The sequence below is a fragment of the Spea bombifrons genome, chromosome 12 (assembly GCF_027358695.1).
Source record: "Spea bombifrons isolate aSpeBom1 chromosome 12, aSpeBom1.2.pri, whole genome shotgun sequence".
Classification (NCBI taxonomy): Eukaryota; Metazoa; Chordata; class Amphibia; order Anura; family Pelobatidae; genus Spea; species Spea bombifrons.
Genome location: NC_071098.1, coordinates 23,456,231 through 23,473,562, shown reverse-complemented (window position 1 = coordinate 23,473,562; position 17,332 = coordinate 23,456,231). Strand labels below are relative to the sequence as shown.

Genomic DNA, 17,332 nt, shown 5'->3' with positions numbered 1-17,332 from the left:
CCGCTAACAGATGCAGAACCCTTCCATATACATTTGCTCCTTTCCCGGTCCAGCTGAACACATCTCCTGCCATTTGATATGCTTACAGCACTGAATCAACACACATCGCTGGGGAGTCTAATGACAGCCCCCACGTGCACGTGCGTGGAAAGCACAATCATTGACTTCAAAGGGAGCACTTTCCAAACAATGATTGGACCCCAGAGATGCAAGAGAGCTGCAGCTTCTCTGTGTATTTCTTTTTCAAAGAATGCATATTAAAGTACCCATAAAGTACTTTAACATGTATTATTTTTGCCAAGGCTGTCAAGAACATTATACTGTCCCTTAAATAAAAACAACCAAATCATTTGCCATGAAGCAAACACGGTCTGTTACAACGCAGGAAAATACACAATCTTAGAGATATATAAATACACACAAGATAGAATTTATTAGTTTATTACCTAGGAACGCAGATGGAGAAACCGTGCCGTTGCTCCTGGACACCATCACACTGATTCCTGTTTCCACAAAGGGTACCGAAAAGTCAATGATCTCTGATCGCTCCTCATTTATAGTCAGTGAACCGATGGCCATATCCGCCCGCTGGTAATACACCTAACAGAACAGAGAAGAGAACATGACGACGTTAAAAAGAAACTAATCATTTAAATCATGTTCCGTTGCTTCTTTAAAGTTAATTTTTACCATCATGCATATTTTTTATGTTTTTTTTATTTTTAAGCTTAAAATGTTGTTTTTGGTGATCACATTTCTGCTTCTTTGTGAATCTATATAAAATATGTATAATAGGAGAAACAGCAGGATTTTGTAGTAGTAAAAGAACACTAGAACATATAGTGTAGTTAGCATTGATCTTTTGCCCTGAAGTCTCCTTTCAACATACCCCACCATTTACCAAGGCTGCAGGACCACCTTCCACCAAACATGGATGGAAACTTCACTACAGAGGAGTGATGATAATTCAAAGAAAAGAGAAAATGAAGACATTAAAAAATAAACTAATGATTAACATTTTAAGGTATGAAATTATAATTTTTCCAATTATATTTTTGCTTCGTTGACCAGTTAATGTAAATTGTGTTCATTTTAATCATTCGAATCTTTTAACTGAAAAGTTAAGATTTATAAGACATTAAAGAGAAGAGAATTTCTAAAAGAAGCCAGAATTATTTTTAATTTGCTCAGAAACCGAGGTGTGTTTTCTGAGCTTAACCTAGCTTTCTATAGATGTCCTACTGACAGCTGAGAGGAGATCCCGTCAGTGAGATCTTCATACATCATCTAGTTAGGATCCCAATCCTTACGGAAGCAGTGAGTGGATGTTGGTGACCAGATCACGGTGTGCAAGCAGGTAATGGTAGCAGAGCCAGGCAAGTGATGACAAGGTGGCCCTGTCACTTTAAGGCCAGCAGCCAATTGACGGGTATGCGGAGGCACACGCTACACGGATGGGCATAGACAGTGGTTTTCCAGGTTTATTTAGCCTACTGATCTACAAAATGATAGTTTTGGGTAAAGTGAAGTGTGGCCTATGGCTGGATAAACACGGCCACATGCTGCGTTATTATGCTTTAGTAGTGTGTGGCCCGGGTTATTCAGCCATTATGACAGCATTTGCCCGAGTGCCAGATGTCTAGTCTTGGCCCGAGTGCCAGATGTCTAGTCTTGGCCCGAGTGCCAGTCACCAAGAGAAAACCACTTGTAATTTATAGAAAAAAACCAAGCTGCTTTCTTAACACTTTAGGGGCACTGGATAAGCAGCCAAATATTTTTTAAGGTTTACTGACACTTTGAGATGTCTTGTCACGGTATGTGGTGGAACACCAGGGTGCACATGGTGGAGTCATAATACACATTTTTTTGCTCATTAAACACAATTTGACCAGCATATTTATTGTACAGACTGTGATATGAACGACTTTCAATGTTTTTTTCCCTTTTCCTGAATATTCAAATCCATAAAAACAACAAATAAACGTAAATGCCTGGTTTTGTCACATAGCAATTCCCTCTATAACTGTTACATGATTAAAGAATAATTTCTGAGAAAATTAGAATAAATAAAAACTTTACAGACTGCAGTTTCTAATTCCACTCTTAACTATAAAATTGTTTAATCCCGCAAAGTAGGCGGGGCTACATCTTTGATTATGTCATCAATGCATTATAGCGTTTTACTTCCTCTTCCCTTCAGGTTTAATGATGTAATTGAACTTCCTCACCGTGATTCCTATAATTTTGATGGAAAGGCCATCAGTAGTTAGAAGGAACCGACATGCTTCTCATGTTTACGAGTTTATGCCACACATGAAAACATCCTATTAAAAGTGATCATTAGAGTCGCAGATTATATGTAAATCCTGTCACTTTTTTCCTCCATCTGAAATGCGGTTCAAGTTGTGATTTATAAGCTCAGAATTCATGAGTCTATTTCAGGCAGGTAAATGAACCATTACATTTCCAAGCTAATTAAATAATGTCCATCCAAAACTAATTAGGGAAGACGATTGTTTATTCCACAGAGGTTACCCAATGATATGGATGCTATAGGCTTGATGGTCCTGTATTGTGTTAGGTACTTTTGGAGGGAGTCATATGGCAACATATTTAAAATAATTTTTATTGATATACTATAGAGATTATTGATTAAATGTATTGACAAATACCTCCTTTACATGAAACATAATACCGTATTTGCTCGATTATAAGACAAGGTTTTTTCCAGAGCAAATGCTCTGAAAAATACCCCTCGTCTTATAATCAGGGCCGTCTTATAATCAGACCTCAAATAGGTCTGATTATGAGACTAAGATCCAGATCCCCCGCAGCGATGCAGGGGACCTGGATCCTCCTGTGTTAAGCCCCCCCCCAATTTACCGGTGCTTAGTCCGGGCTGCGTGTAGAGCTCTACGCGATACAATCTCGTAGAGCTCTACACGCTTCCCGGACTAAGCACTGGGAACCCAGATGCAGGGGACCTTGATCCTCCTGTGTTAACCCCCGACCCAACTTACCGGTGCTTCTGAGTCCCCGGTGCTTAGTCCGGGCTGCGTGTAGAGCTCTACACGATATAATGCCGTAGAGCTCTACACGCTGCCCGGACTAAGCACTGGGGACTCAGAAGCACCGGTAAGTTGGAGGGGGGGGGGCATAACACAGGAGGATGCAGGGGACCTGCATCTGGGTCCCCAGTGCTTAGTCCGGGAAGCGTGTAGAGCTCTACATGCTGCCCGGACTAAGCACCGTGGGCTCAGATGCAGGGGACCTGGATCCTCCTGTGTTATGCGCCCCCCCAACTCAGAAGCACCGGTAAGTTTGGAGGAGGGAGGGGGAGTGTTAAATGGGGGGTGTAAGGCATTTCTGGAGGCAGAGTGCTCTGTGAAATGCCTTTTAACCCCTTTAATGCCACTCTGCCTCCTGAAATGCGTTTTACCTCCCTATATGCCACTCTGCCCCATAATATGCCTTTTAACCCCCTAAATGCCAGAGTGGATATAGGGGTATATAAGCCATTTCTGGAGGCAGAGTGGCACATAGGGGGTCAAAAGGCATATAATGGGGCACAGTGGCATATAGAGGGTTAAAAGGCGTATCATGGGGCACAGTGGCATTTAGAGGGTTAAAAGGCATATCATGGGGCACAGTGGCATATAGGGGGTATAAGGCATTTCTGGGGCAGAGTGGCAAGCCTGGGACAGATGTGCATAACTGGGGGGGCAGGTTGAAAAAAAAAAGGAAATAAAAACAAAATATTTTTCTCAATCATAGCTTTTATTAACAAACAATTGTTCACATAGTTTACATGAACTAACATTTACTGGTAAAACTTTTTTCCTACAGGGTCGTCTTATATTCAGGCTTTTTCTTTTTTTCATAAGTTAATATTCAGATTTTGGGGGGTCGTCTTATAATCGAGTAAATACGGTAATAAGTCAAGTACATAAAGGGTTAAGAATTTTCTTAAATTGGTCAGGTTGGCAGATAATTGATAATATTTTATATTAAATGTTAGTAGTGATAGCCACAGTGAACATTTCTAGATATAACATACGTCCCAACGCTTCAGGTGCCCAAATCGAGACACCTTTGTTGGGGGTGCGGCTGGAAGTGGGGAGAGGTTGGTCAGAGAGGAGGAGGGATGGGGCGTTGCTGGAGCAGGACTGCCCTCGTACTTTATTGGAACCTTTCGCAACAGTGCAGACTATTATTTTTATAGTTATTTGGACCAGTTAGTGGAGATCAGAGGATCTCTCCAACCAGCCCATAATCCCCACTGCCCGTGGGGTATCTACATGGGACAGCACCTGAAAATTTGAGCTATCACACTAAATCCAGGAATGTCGGGAGCTATGACATGCTAAAGCTATGAATGTTGTTCTGATTCTGACAGTAACATGGACAAAAGAATAGACTATACTACTATGTTTAGAGATTGCAGGTAACAGATCTATGATAAGTAAGCTCGACAGCAGCTATAGCAACTGTTCTGCTGTAATGCACAGCTACTGAGCATTGTTCTGGAGAATTAGCGCACAGCTGCGCATGGCTCTATCGGAAATTAAATAATAGCTCTTAATGTAATAATGCTGGTACACAACAGCTGAGGTTTAAATGCAGGGTCTTTTGAAATCCATGACACATTTGTTACATTCCATTAACTATTTCTAGGCTTCGATGAAGCATATTTGCCTACTGTGACGGAAACCTCCATCACTGCTAGCCTCCTCCCTATTGACAATGGGCCCTGACGTTGTAAAGACTTCGGTGGCTACCCCCAGCAGTATATCATCCCATCACTTGCTGACGGGATTGTCCGCGGCAGACAGCCAGGATATGCAACCAGGGAGTGACCGCCATTGTTTTACTTTAATATCAGACCCCCCGCACTACTAGGTTGTCCCCTCTTCCCCCCAGTTTCACCACTACAGACATTTACCCCAGCCAAACCTTGGAACTGATTTCGGCCAGTAATAGATAGTGGAGGTGGGGACCCCTATTGTTAATCCCTTTACTGATCCTATTGTCTCTGGAAGGCAGATTAACAGACCTATATAAAGGCCTTTGCTCAGCCGCACTTCTAACCATTGCCCCTCTGTTGGCCAGTTGGGAGGTATGTGTCCAGGTGCAATCCATCCAAGCTAAATTTTTATAAAAGCCAGTAGAGAACTACATTTAACGCTAGATTTCATTGTAAGGAATAAGGAATGTTTCAATACTTATAGGTACTTAAATAATTATTGTTTCTATTATTCTATGTTTCTCTAGCATTAATATATATATATTATATATATATATATATATATATATATATATATATATATATAATACATTTAATAAACACATTTAGAAGCAATTCAATTAAACGGAATAATCCGATGAAAAGCGGGGTATGTGAAATCAAACCACTGAAATACCTTCAACGTACCAAATATCAGCTCCACAAATCCATTATGCTCTATGGGTGGTTTATAATATTTATGAATACAGTACATTTGCTTTAATAGTGTAAGAGTAAATTGATAAATCCATTTGCATATCTTATACCAGAAGTCATTATCCCCATATTACTTTGTAAGCAGCAGTGCGTTTTTAAATTATCAGGTTTGGAGCTGTTCTAATAATCCGAAAATACGTTCATAACTTGCATTAGCTCTAATCATTTCATGCACATAGAATTCATATTTACTCTCCTGGTTAGATATTTCAGACGCAGGCAGACATAACTTTGATCTGTATTACAATTATAACAGCACAAAGTGGAATATAATACATAAAGAACTGATGTCAACCTATTATGTGCATTTAGACGCCAAAAGAGGTACAAAAATTGGACATCCATGTTTTCAGAAACTAAACCTAAATGAAGCAAAATGTTACATGGTATTTTAAACATTGTATCACAACCTCATCTGTTTTGTACCATCAGGTATTTTTATACTTTATACTTAGAGACAACATTTTGTGCTGTAAAGGAAATATAATGTAAGAGTACATACTGGGTCCAAAAATGATTGATGTCAGCCTTGATCACTTAGAGTAATCCTCTGTTCATTAGGAACAATTTTGAAATGTTCTCTGGAAAACTATCGTATTTGCTTGATTATAAGATAAGGTTTTTCTCAGAGCAAATGCTTATAATCAGACCTCAAATAGAGGTCTCAATATGAGGCTAAGATCCAGATCCCCCGCAGCACTGCAGGGGACCTGGATCTTCCTATGCGGTAACCTCCACTGCTGGTGCTTTTGACTCCCTGGTGTGTGGTCAGGGCAGCGGGTAGACGTCTCCGCGATTCGCGTAGGCAACTTCCGTTGCAGGCGGAAGGAGGTGCCGTTAGCAGCGGGGGTTGTCTGTGTCCATCGCGCAGACCTTCCCCTGCTGTCAGAGAGAAGAGTTCCCCGCAGCGTTGCGGGGAATTCTCTCTGACTGCCGGAGGGTGTATGCGCGATGGACGCAGACAACCCCCGCTGCTAACGGCAACTCCTTCCTGCCACAGTATACTTACCTACCGCCAGTCAGCTCTAGCACTGGCTCGGCGAGGAATGTGGTTTCCAACAAGACCAATGGGAGAACCAATGGGACTGAATTCCTGCCACTGATTGACTGCTTCAAGTAGCAAAATGTCACACAATGGGCCAAAGTGTTCTACATTAGCTGTGGAGCTGCAACTTCTCCTAAAGTTAAGTCTTAAATGTAAGTTTAACATTTTTAAATTTACCTATAAAGAAGTCCACATGTCCTGTTGTGTTTTTCTTCTTTTAGTTATTATTTATTGCGAAAGGAACACCAAGAATAACTAGATGCTGTTGTGATTTTTTTTTCCAAATGAGTTGTTGTGAGTACTGCACCTCTACATAGTTTACATCAGAAATATGAAGCTTAAGAGATATTACATACAGCTTACAATATTAAACAGGATGCAAGGTGTCTGGGGAAACAAGATTAGTCAGGAATAGCACTGATATATCCAGAGCTCTGTATTCCATGGAGTAATGATAAATGCTGAATAGCTTCATTTGATCCTTTTAATAAGCTAATTGTTTTTTGTATTTACGCGACTGCCTTCAAGTTAATGAATATCACATTATCAAATTTGATGGAAGTATTTTTATTTTTCTAACCTGGGGCAGGAAGTAAATTACCCTGCGATCTACTCTGATCTGACATTGTTTTCTATATTTTTCCTTGTTTTCCTTTTTACATACAATCCAATAATGCTCAATGTACACTGGATGGCATTGATAGAACAAACTGTGCACAAGTATGTTTTGGGGCGTTACATTATTGAGTCAATTGGCCAGCCTTACCCAGGGCCGGCCTTTGGGGTGTGCGACCTGTGCGACCGCACAGGGCGCCACACTCCAGGGGCCGCCGCCGCGGTGTCCGCTGCCGCCCACTCTGGACCTAGATTAAAACATCGGGGTTTTTTTGTTGTTTTTTTAACTTTATTTTAAATCCTCCATGTTAAATAAAGTTTTTTTTAACTTTATTTAACATGGAGGATGTTAAATAAAGTTAAAACAAACAAAAAAAACCCCCAATGTTTTCATTTATGTGCCGGGCAGGGGCGCCGAGCGGTTGCTCGTGAAGTTCTCAGCAACCGCTCGACGCCCCTTACTCTCCGTGACTCCGTCGCGGTGCCGGGATCTCATGTTGAGAAATGCCGGCAGGACTCCTCAAGGTAAGTTAGGATAAGGAGAAGTAGGGAGAGGGGGGTAGTTTGAAGGGGCAGAGGGGGGGGTAGTTTGAAGGGGCATAGGGGGGGTAGTTTGAAGGGGCATAGGGGGGGTAGTTTGAAGGGGCATAGGGGGGTAGTTTGAAGGGGCAGAGGGGGGGTAGTTTGAAGGGGCAGAGGGGGGATAGTTTGAAGGGGCATAGGGGGGTAGTTTGAAGGGGCAGGGGGGGGTAGTTTGAAGGGGTAGAGGGGGGGTAGTTTGAAGGGGCAGGGGGGTAGTTTGAAGGGGCAGGGGGGGCTAGTTTGAAGGGACAGAGGGGGGGTAGTTTGAAGGGACAGAGGGGGGTAGTTTGAAGGAGCAGATGGGGGGGTAGTTTGAAGGGGCAGATGGGGGGCTAGTTTGAAGGGGCGGGGGGTAGTTTGAAGGGGCAGAGGGGGGGGTAGTTTGAAAGGGCAGAGGGGGGTAGTGAGGGGGGGCGCCAGAGGAGTAGTTCGCACAGGGCGCCAGAACACCTAAGGCCGGCTCTGGCCTTACCCATGGGCTGAGATCGGCAAAATAAAGAATATATTTAGTAAAAATATTTCACATGAAATGTGTTCTTTTCTAACCTTCTCTGACCTATTTTTACGTCCGCTCTTATTACTTTGGAAAACCATGAAAGAGTAAATCCACTGCAATCATAAAAACCCCATCAAGTCCTGGGCTAGCTAAAGGACAGCAAGAAAAACGTAGCTTTAGAACAAGGTTTCTGGAAATATAATTCAGCCTTATGATTTGTTATTTAGTAAGAATCGTCATATCGATCGTAACCGAGAATTCACTACTGACAAATATGGCAAGTTCTCAGGTATACAGATAGCCTTTCTAGTTCATTATGGTCACTCCAATCCTCAAGTTAATACTAGACACCAAATGTTTGTTTACAATCCACCATTATTACCATTAATGATTGTAATGAACAAAATAATAAACTAGGCTACCAATTACTGCTATAAAAATATCATGCATTTTTCATACTCATTCTTTTGACCACCGCAAGTAAACTGAATTAGGCAGGAGTGTATATTGTATATTATATGTATATTCTTGTATATTGTATATTGCGAAGAATATGCAAGGAATGTTATTTATTGTTCTTGAGTGGGGCGGTGGTCCTTACATCACAACTATAAAATGATTTGAAAGAAAAGAAAAAAGTATATCAACATTAGTAATGTAATAATTTAGTAATAATAGTTAATAAATTTCATTAAAATTGAAAATAGTGTATTTAATTACATATTACTTTGTTACATAGAAGAGCATTCCAAGTGTTAAATGTAGGGCTGTGTTGGCTATCACAGATACTCTATTTTAGGAGTCTAGAACACGGAGAGTCACCTTCACCCGACTCCCCATGGGACGTTTACAAGACGTGCTTTTATGAGTAACAATACTTATTCCTTCCCTTTCTTTCCATTCAATCAGTGCAACTTAAGACTTATTTGTTATATGAATAAATGGAATATTCCATTGCGGTAAGGAACACATGACATTAGTGATGTGTTCTGTATGATCTTCTTTTTTATCTGTGGCTTTGCTATTCTGGTGACCTTTCCAGTCCATCCAATTGACTCTGTTTTTGACTCCAGGGCTGCGGAGTTTTCACGAACAGAGACAACTTTATACGTTTGGCTCTGCGCTGTCACTACGAATCACATCACGTTGAACTTTAACGCCATCATTTGAGAACTTTGGTTGCCATGAAAGCGGACAAGCTTTGATTTCGTGTTTGTTCCTATTTTTACCATGTATGTTGGCTTCATCTGTAAGAACATTTCCCTGGGTTATTTTTTTTTTGTTGTTGTGCAGAAACCATCAGTGTTGATACAGATAAAACTGTGATTTTCTTAGCTCCTCAGAAAATTAAGTATTTGTTTTATGGACCACCTTAAAAGTTCTCTTATGTCGTAATGTAGATGGTACAAAATACCACAAAAAATCAAATAAAAGCTTGGGACTTTTCTGTTCTGTTTTTTATTTATTTTATTTTGCTACGAGTTAGATGCACTTAGATGCATAAAGGAGGCCCCCAGAGCCCAATGCCAGCTCCTCCAAGTATGTTAGTATGTGCGTATCTAGATAATGTTACTGCATGTTGTGTATGTTAGTGTGTGTGTAAGTATGTCAGTATGTGTGTATCTAAGTAAAGATGTAAGTTTGTGTAAGTAGGCTACTGCATGTTGTGTATGTTAGTACGTGTAAGTATGTTACTGCATGTTATGTATGTTTGTGTACATATGTGTTAGTAAGTATGTTTAAGTATTTTGCTATGTGTACGTGTGTGTATGTTACTGTATGTTGTGTATGTTAGTTTGTGTGTGCAAGTATGTTAACATGTGTGTCAGTATATTAGTGTGTGTAAGTATGTTAGTATGTGTGTATCTAAGTAAAGATGTAAGTTTGTGTATGTAGGCTACTGCATGTTGTGTGTGTTAGTATGTGTGTAAGTATGTTAATGCATGTTCTGTATGTTAGTGTGTTTCTGTTTGTGTAGGAGGAGATTAGGGGGGCTCCAACTGCATGTCTCCCAAGGGCCCCGACATTTTTTGATACGCCACTGGTTAGAGGATATGAAATGCCAGCGATATGTGTAGAATCTGATGGTAACAAGCTTAGAAAATTACTAAACTATACATGATCTCAGCCCTGAATGTCACACAAATCTAACATCCCTATTCTGTTTCTAGACCAGTTGCCCATTGTCACACAAGAATCCCCTAAGAATTGGGTAAGCAGTAAGCATTCAATTCGTTTTTCTTAGGCTTTGTGAAGCTGAATGCCGTGTAAATGTAGTTTTGATCTTTTAGGGGATACTCCTGCAGCACAGGCCCCACAATCTCATCTCCTATGTGAAGCCTGAAACAAGTAAAGTCTTTCTAATACAAGTTAAATAAAGAAACTTGAAAAAAGTCTATTGAATTGTATGTGTTTTATCTTTTAAAGGATAAGGCGTGATGATCAATGTGTATATCAATATAAATATGGAGCTACCCACAATACTTTTACTTTTTTTCTTTTTATTTACTAATAATTTAAAGCAGAAAAAATGCAGATAAATGCAAATCTTGAATATTACAGAATTCTACAAGCCATAATATTAAAAAACGTATAAGAACGTGACCTGGAAAATTCCTATTTTTAGAACAACTAATTAGCAATAGTGCCGTTTTCATACGGTGAGTGGCAATATGTACATTTGCAGTTTTAATCTGGTTCACACTGACTGCAGTGTGACTAAAATCTCAGGCTTATAATGTTTTGGTTTTTTTTGCAGTTTAAGGGAGCGCCCCACAAAGCTTTATTTTCAGTACGTCTTCCAGGTGTTTTATGGGTATGATTTCTGCATCCTTATAACATTGTGCATATAAACAGCAGACAATTTAAAAGATATTGTGCGAGTAAAATACTTTACACATCAATGGGTCGCATTACATGTCTTGATGAAGCTACCAGCCTATACCCTGCAGCGTATTTTGTCCTAAGCTGAAGGGTCCTAGGATGGCAGCTGCTGCGTAACTAGGGGCATGTCGGGTGATCAGGTTCCAATTTTTTTTTTAAATAAATAAATCACGCAAAGTTTTGACACCTGTAGAAGCAACATAATCATTTCCAATGCTTAGCACATCGTTTTTATAATGCTCTAAACTGGTTTGAGCAGGGTCCTCCTCACCTGTTGTTCCCGTATGTCATCTTGTTATGCTATATACTATTTGTTATCGCCTGTCTACTCTTTGTACAGCACTGCGGGATCTGATGGCGCCATATAAAACAATAAATAATAACAACTACCATAAGCCATACTAATCACGCGATAAGAAACTGTCACTAAGTTACAGTGAAAAGGTTTTTAAAGGGTTAAAAAAACGAAGAGGGAGAGTTTTACTTTCCCTTACTAAAATAATAGTAATTAAAAAAAAAAACTTCCCAGTAACTTCCCAGTGGAATAGAAAGGATAGAACGGATAAATGTGCTACAATGATATATGGGCGCTAATAAGCTCTGACATGTGAAAATGATTCTTTACATGCTAACATATTAAGTGCTGATAAAATTAAGAGTGACAACATCTTCAATAAATTAGACTAATTATCATAAGAGAAGAAATGCATTTATTATGGTAGAAAGCATATCATCTATTATATCACCATTTATCCGTTCCACGATATTAAGTATATTTTCACCCTAAAAAAACAGGACGTAGAAATATAACCTGGAACAACGCTAGGATTTTAGGGGCTATAAGCAAATACTTTAAAAAAAAAGCCCCACTTACACTACAGATGACAAAATGATTTCCCATAAAACAATATTTCTAATACTTCTTACTCACACCACCCAACCATGCTGTTTTATTGGAACAGTCATGATTTTTGTGCAGCCTCTCGCCTTTGTGGGGATTATAGCTGGATTACGGGGATTACTGGACCACGAAGCAGTGGAGTCGATCTAGCTCGGTACTTTTGCAGTATAGCGCTAGATCGACCCCACTGCTTCGTGGTCCAGTTATTATTTCTCCATATATGATATCATATACGCATATATATGTGTATATGATGTCATATCCTGACATTCTCTTTCAATGCATCGCGAGGTGGTAAGGTATGTACACGGTCATCCACCTAATGTGGATACATGATTATAATTTAACTAAATACAATGTAATAGCAGTGCTATAATGGACTGTTAGCAGCACAACTTGGGGACAGAATTAAGCAATTCAGTAGACTTCCTCTGTCTTGCTTGTAGGAGTCATACCAACAGAGACAAAAAGTGGTCTATTCACTAAAGAGACAGAAGAGTTGTGGTTACAACTCATTGAACGTCCAACCCCAAGGAGCTTCTGTCGCACAAAGAGCTTTGCTGGCCCTGTATCTTCAGAGTTTAATCAGCAAGACTTCTTTAAAGTCTCCTTGTGTATTTGAGGTATGTATTATACGGGGCCAGCTCAGCTCTTCTTAATGGAGATCCTTGCCAGTGTTGGCTCTTCTTAACGAGTAGCGAAGTGAGGAAGCTAAGAGCACAACGCTCCTCAGACACTTCAACTCTCCCTTTATAAAAAAACACATATTATTAACATTTTTTAATCGCGAAGCTAATGTATTACCTCCCCAATCATGCCATTCCATACTCCTTCTATCTTCTTCCCATGCTTCCCGTTGGTCACTAGGTAGAGGTCATAAGTAAATCCAATAGTTTTTGCAAGACGCTTAAGAATATCAATGCAGAAACCCTTACAGCACTGTTTCACGAAAATGATAGGGTCTGTCAAGTGGCTACAAGAGAAAAGAAAAATACATGAATATTAATGAGGAGCTAAAAGGTTCTACCAAACCAGCATCTGTGACATGACAAATTACAAAGAAAACATATACTGGAAGTCATATATTAAAAATCTTTAACAAAGCCTAAAAACAAACATCTTAGATCATAGGGCATCTCACCACCAGGACACTGAAACCGTTAAAGAAACCTTAAATCCTTCTTCGGTATAAAAGGTCCAGATATTTAACAATTGATATTTTAAAAACTAACGGGAGTATATAATAATAATAATAATAATAATAATAATAATAATAATAAAATATAATTGCATATTAGTGAATATGACATCATATTGATTAAGGAGTTTGCTTTCTTTAATATTCCAAATAATTGTTAAAGTTCTTCTGTTTCCACTCACTTTCACCCTCCCACCACTAATTTCATCGAATAAACTGGTACTCCTGATGGCCGATGTAAGTCAAACGTCAACAAAAGTATTTGATAGAAAAGTGGTTTTATCACCCGAGCACCCAATCCCATATTCCTACTGACGGAATCATTCCATTATTTAATGGTAAATAAATATGTGCTACCATATGGACTCCAGCACCAATGACAGCCTGACTAGTCCTAGGACTATCGAATAAGACAAAAGACTTGACTTCTTTTTTGCTTGCGTTATTATTTCTCCGTATAAGTACTGTAAATACCACCTGGCACTGTATCTTCCTCAGATTACTCTGGTTAAGCATTCATTTTGGTAAAAATATTTTTTTTTATATTTTACATAAATCGATATAGTCCATATAATGGTGTAAAAAGTGATCTTATCACCATAGTAACCAATGGAACCAAATTTTTCAGCTTTTTTTTTTATCCTCCTTCTTAGAAACTTCACCGTGTTGTTATTTTTACCGCTAACTATAAACTCATGCAGGAAGTGCGGACAAATCCAGAGCGCTTGACAAAACCAAGACGAGCTTAAGACTGTAAGGGACGACGGGGGTTTGGCAAAGGATTGATTCGTGAATTAGATTTATACTGCTGGCTCACCACACTACAGTAGTTCTTGGAAATGCACGCATGGCTGAACACATCCTATTGCAATACAATATATATATATAAATAAATAAAAGGGGAAAAACATCTATTTTTTTAAGAACATAGGAATACAGAGAAATAGGCAAGTTTGCTGGAAGTAAAATGCATTATTTTCCATCAGCTTTGATGTACAAATTCTTCATTTAACACAGTGGGGAGGGTATATTTTTTATAATCCCCGAGTATGTGTAAGTATGAGTGTGTGTGTGTGCATGTGTATAACTTGGAGGGAGGATATTAGAAGGATATAGATGATTCAAATTTGGGAGGCACTAGTGCATGATCTAATACGTGGCCGTTCCATTTGCATTTCATAATTGTCCTTGAAACACAACATGTGCCTAGTATGTCTGAGTATTCACACCCAGACTATATCTAACATAACATGAGCCTCATCCTCATGTTTTTAATGCTTAAGACTACACAGAGAGAGAGAGAGAAACAGAAATAAAAGAAAAAGAGAGTTCATAAAAGAAAAAAATGGCAATTCTGGGGCAAAGTGTTAAACATATAACAGTTACAACATCATCAATGAATTCTTCATGCTGATTGTGCAAAAGTATACTCGACAACGCGACACGTTTGACCTGGAGTCTCCAGGTCAGTTTATACATCACCGTACAGGGGAGCAATATTTGTTCAATCAATTCTCACTCCCCACCACTAAAAAGCTGTTTCCACCCCTCCACGGAACCACTCCGCTAGAATAGAGAGCTCCTGGTAGCACGGTCTGGGAAGTCCCAGGAATGTACTAAAGATTTCCCTAGGATAGCTACCCCACCTCTTTGAGAGAGGGCAAGGGTAGCCGGCCAAGTAGGCGGGGCTGGATGACCATGTGGGTGGAGATGCCCATGAGTGAGGTGATCTTATGTAGGAGGAGAAGTGGGCGTAGCTAAACACAGCTCCTCTGCTATTAAATGCCCCCTCGTAACTAGAAGAATATTTTTGTTTGTCCTGTTTATTTTTAACTATTATTAAGAGAGAGGTCTAGTACCCAGAACCAACTTAATGTTATATTTCTGGATATCTATTATATCTTTAGTATAATTATTTTTGGGGGGGACTGTAAGTTTGCAAACTACCATTCTTGGAACCAGTCACCCAAGATATTATAGATGCCTACACTTTTAACCGTTTTTAATTGAGCTAAGAGCTGAATGGATAAGGCGATTCAGCGTCAAATGATTCATTTTACTAAACAGAGATTTGTCTATCTGAACTAACGTGTACAAGAATAAAGTTCATTTTTACAGAGAACCCATTAAAAAAAAGTTTAGAAGATGATGATATCAGTAGAGGACAAGTATGGGGAATGTTAATAAAACTGTGGGTGGTTACAGGGAAGGGTTGTAACACAGAGGTAGATGACAAGAAGAATAATGAGCCTGGTGATGAGGATTAATATTTGGTTGTGCAACCTAAAGCTAAGGGCATATTACATAATGGCAAGGTTTATAATATTGGGTCTCAATGAAGAAAGAATTAAAGCTAAAGCATAGCAAGGGATAATGGAATCGATAGTCGGCTGAAAGTTACAGAAGTAAAAAAGGGGTGTTATTAGGGTGATGAGTGCACAACAAGTGAAAGAAATGCTAAAATGGCCTTTATGGATGAAAAAAGAATATACTGCAGCCTCACCAACAAAAATGCATATTCAAAAAATTTGTGAGTACTTTAATAAACATTCTTTAAAATGTTAATAATAATAGTTACTTTTAGAGGAAGCTGCAGTTCCAGAGCAATGGAGTGCAATGCCTCATCTATAGACTTTTCTCACTACTGAGCATGCACTCCATGGGTTTCATTAGACTCAAGCCATTGCTGAGTTGACTGGCAGTGACTATACCACATGGGTGCAGGCAGCTGGAGATGTGTTTCGCCAAACACATCTCCTCCTGCCTGCGCCAAAACACATCTCCTGCTGCCTGCGCCCAAAAACATCTCCTGCTGCCTGCGCCCAAACACATCTCCTGCTGCCTGCGCCCAAACACATCTCCTGCTGCCTGCGCCCAAACATCTCCTGCTGCCTGCGCCCCAAACACATCTCCTCCTGCCTGCGCCCCAAAAACATCTCCTGCTGCCTGTGCCCAAACACATCTCCTGCTGCCTGCGCCCAAACACATCTCCTGCTGCCTGCGCCCAAACACATCTCCTGCTGCCTGTGGCCCAAACACATCTCCTGCTGCCTGTGCCCCAAAAACATCTCCTGCTGCCTGCGCCCAAACACATCTCCTGCTGCCTGCGCCCAAACACATCTCCTGCTGCCTGCGCCCAAACATATCTCCTGCTGCCTTGCCCAAACACATCTCCTGCTGCCTGCGCCCAAACACATCTCCTGCTGCCTGCGCCCAAACACATCTCCTGCTGCCTGCGCCCAAACACATCTCCTGCTGCCTGCGCCCAAACATATCTCCTGCTGCCTGCGCCCAAACACATCTCCTGCTGCCTGCGCCCAAACACATCTCCTGCTGCCTGCGCCCAAACATATCTCCTGCACCCAAACACATCTCCTATTGCCTGCACCCAAACACCTCACCAAGCCATTGCTGAGCTGACTGGCAGTGACTATACCACATGGGTAACTATACCACATTCGCCAAACATATCTCCTGCTGCCTGCAACCAAAAAATCTCCTACTGCCTGCAAACACATCTCCTGCTGCCTGCGCCCAAATAAACTTACTTTGAAAACAAAACCCATCAACAAAAACAAAATTAAAAAAATTGTACTGAAAAATTCTTTTGATCTCTCCAAAATAAGCAGGAAAAAGTAAAATGTAATCTGAATGAGTAACAAAATACCAGCAAGTAACAATTCTTTCATAAAGACTAACAATTCTGTGGTAGTAAATATATAAATATACATATATAATGAATGTTATAATGAAGCTATATATATATATATATATATATATATAAGTTAATGTAGTTGAATGCCAGCTTCATACAAAGATACAGATACAGAGATACTGTATTTTTACACAACAAATAATAATGATAGACAGACGCAGGAGGGAAGCGTATTTCTAGAAATATTGAGCTAAAAAATCAAAAGATAACGCTATAGAGCTAGAGGGGCAGGCTTTGTAGAGATACGAGAAATCTTTACTTTAGAATGGGTCATGCATTTATCAGCAAAGGGGCAGATGGGCTAAAAAATAGAAGGAAGAAATCAGCATATTCCAGAATCCAGATTGAGCTGGACATAGAAGCATATCATTATTTTTTATCTTTTTTTTTTTTTTTG

General features: G+C 39.9%; 1 protein-coding gene across 1 annotated transcript in view; it reads right to left on the bottom strand.

The window, feature by feature from the left end:
- The window catches only part of GRIN2D (glutamate ionotropic receptor NMDA type subunit 2D), a 228,995-nt gene that overhangs the window by 60,595 nt on the left and 151,068 nt on the right, over positions 1-17,332 (bottom strand). The window contains exons 6-7 of the mRNA XM_053451874.1: positions 12,827-12,995; positions 447-600 (exon numbers count right to left, since the gene is read on the bottom strand). Of these exons, the coding sequence (XP_053307849.1) occupies positions 447-600; positions 12,827-12,995 (323 nt within the window). The remainder of the gene's footprint in view (positions 1-446; positions 601-12,826; positions 12,996-17,332) is intronic.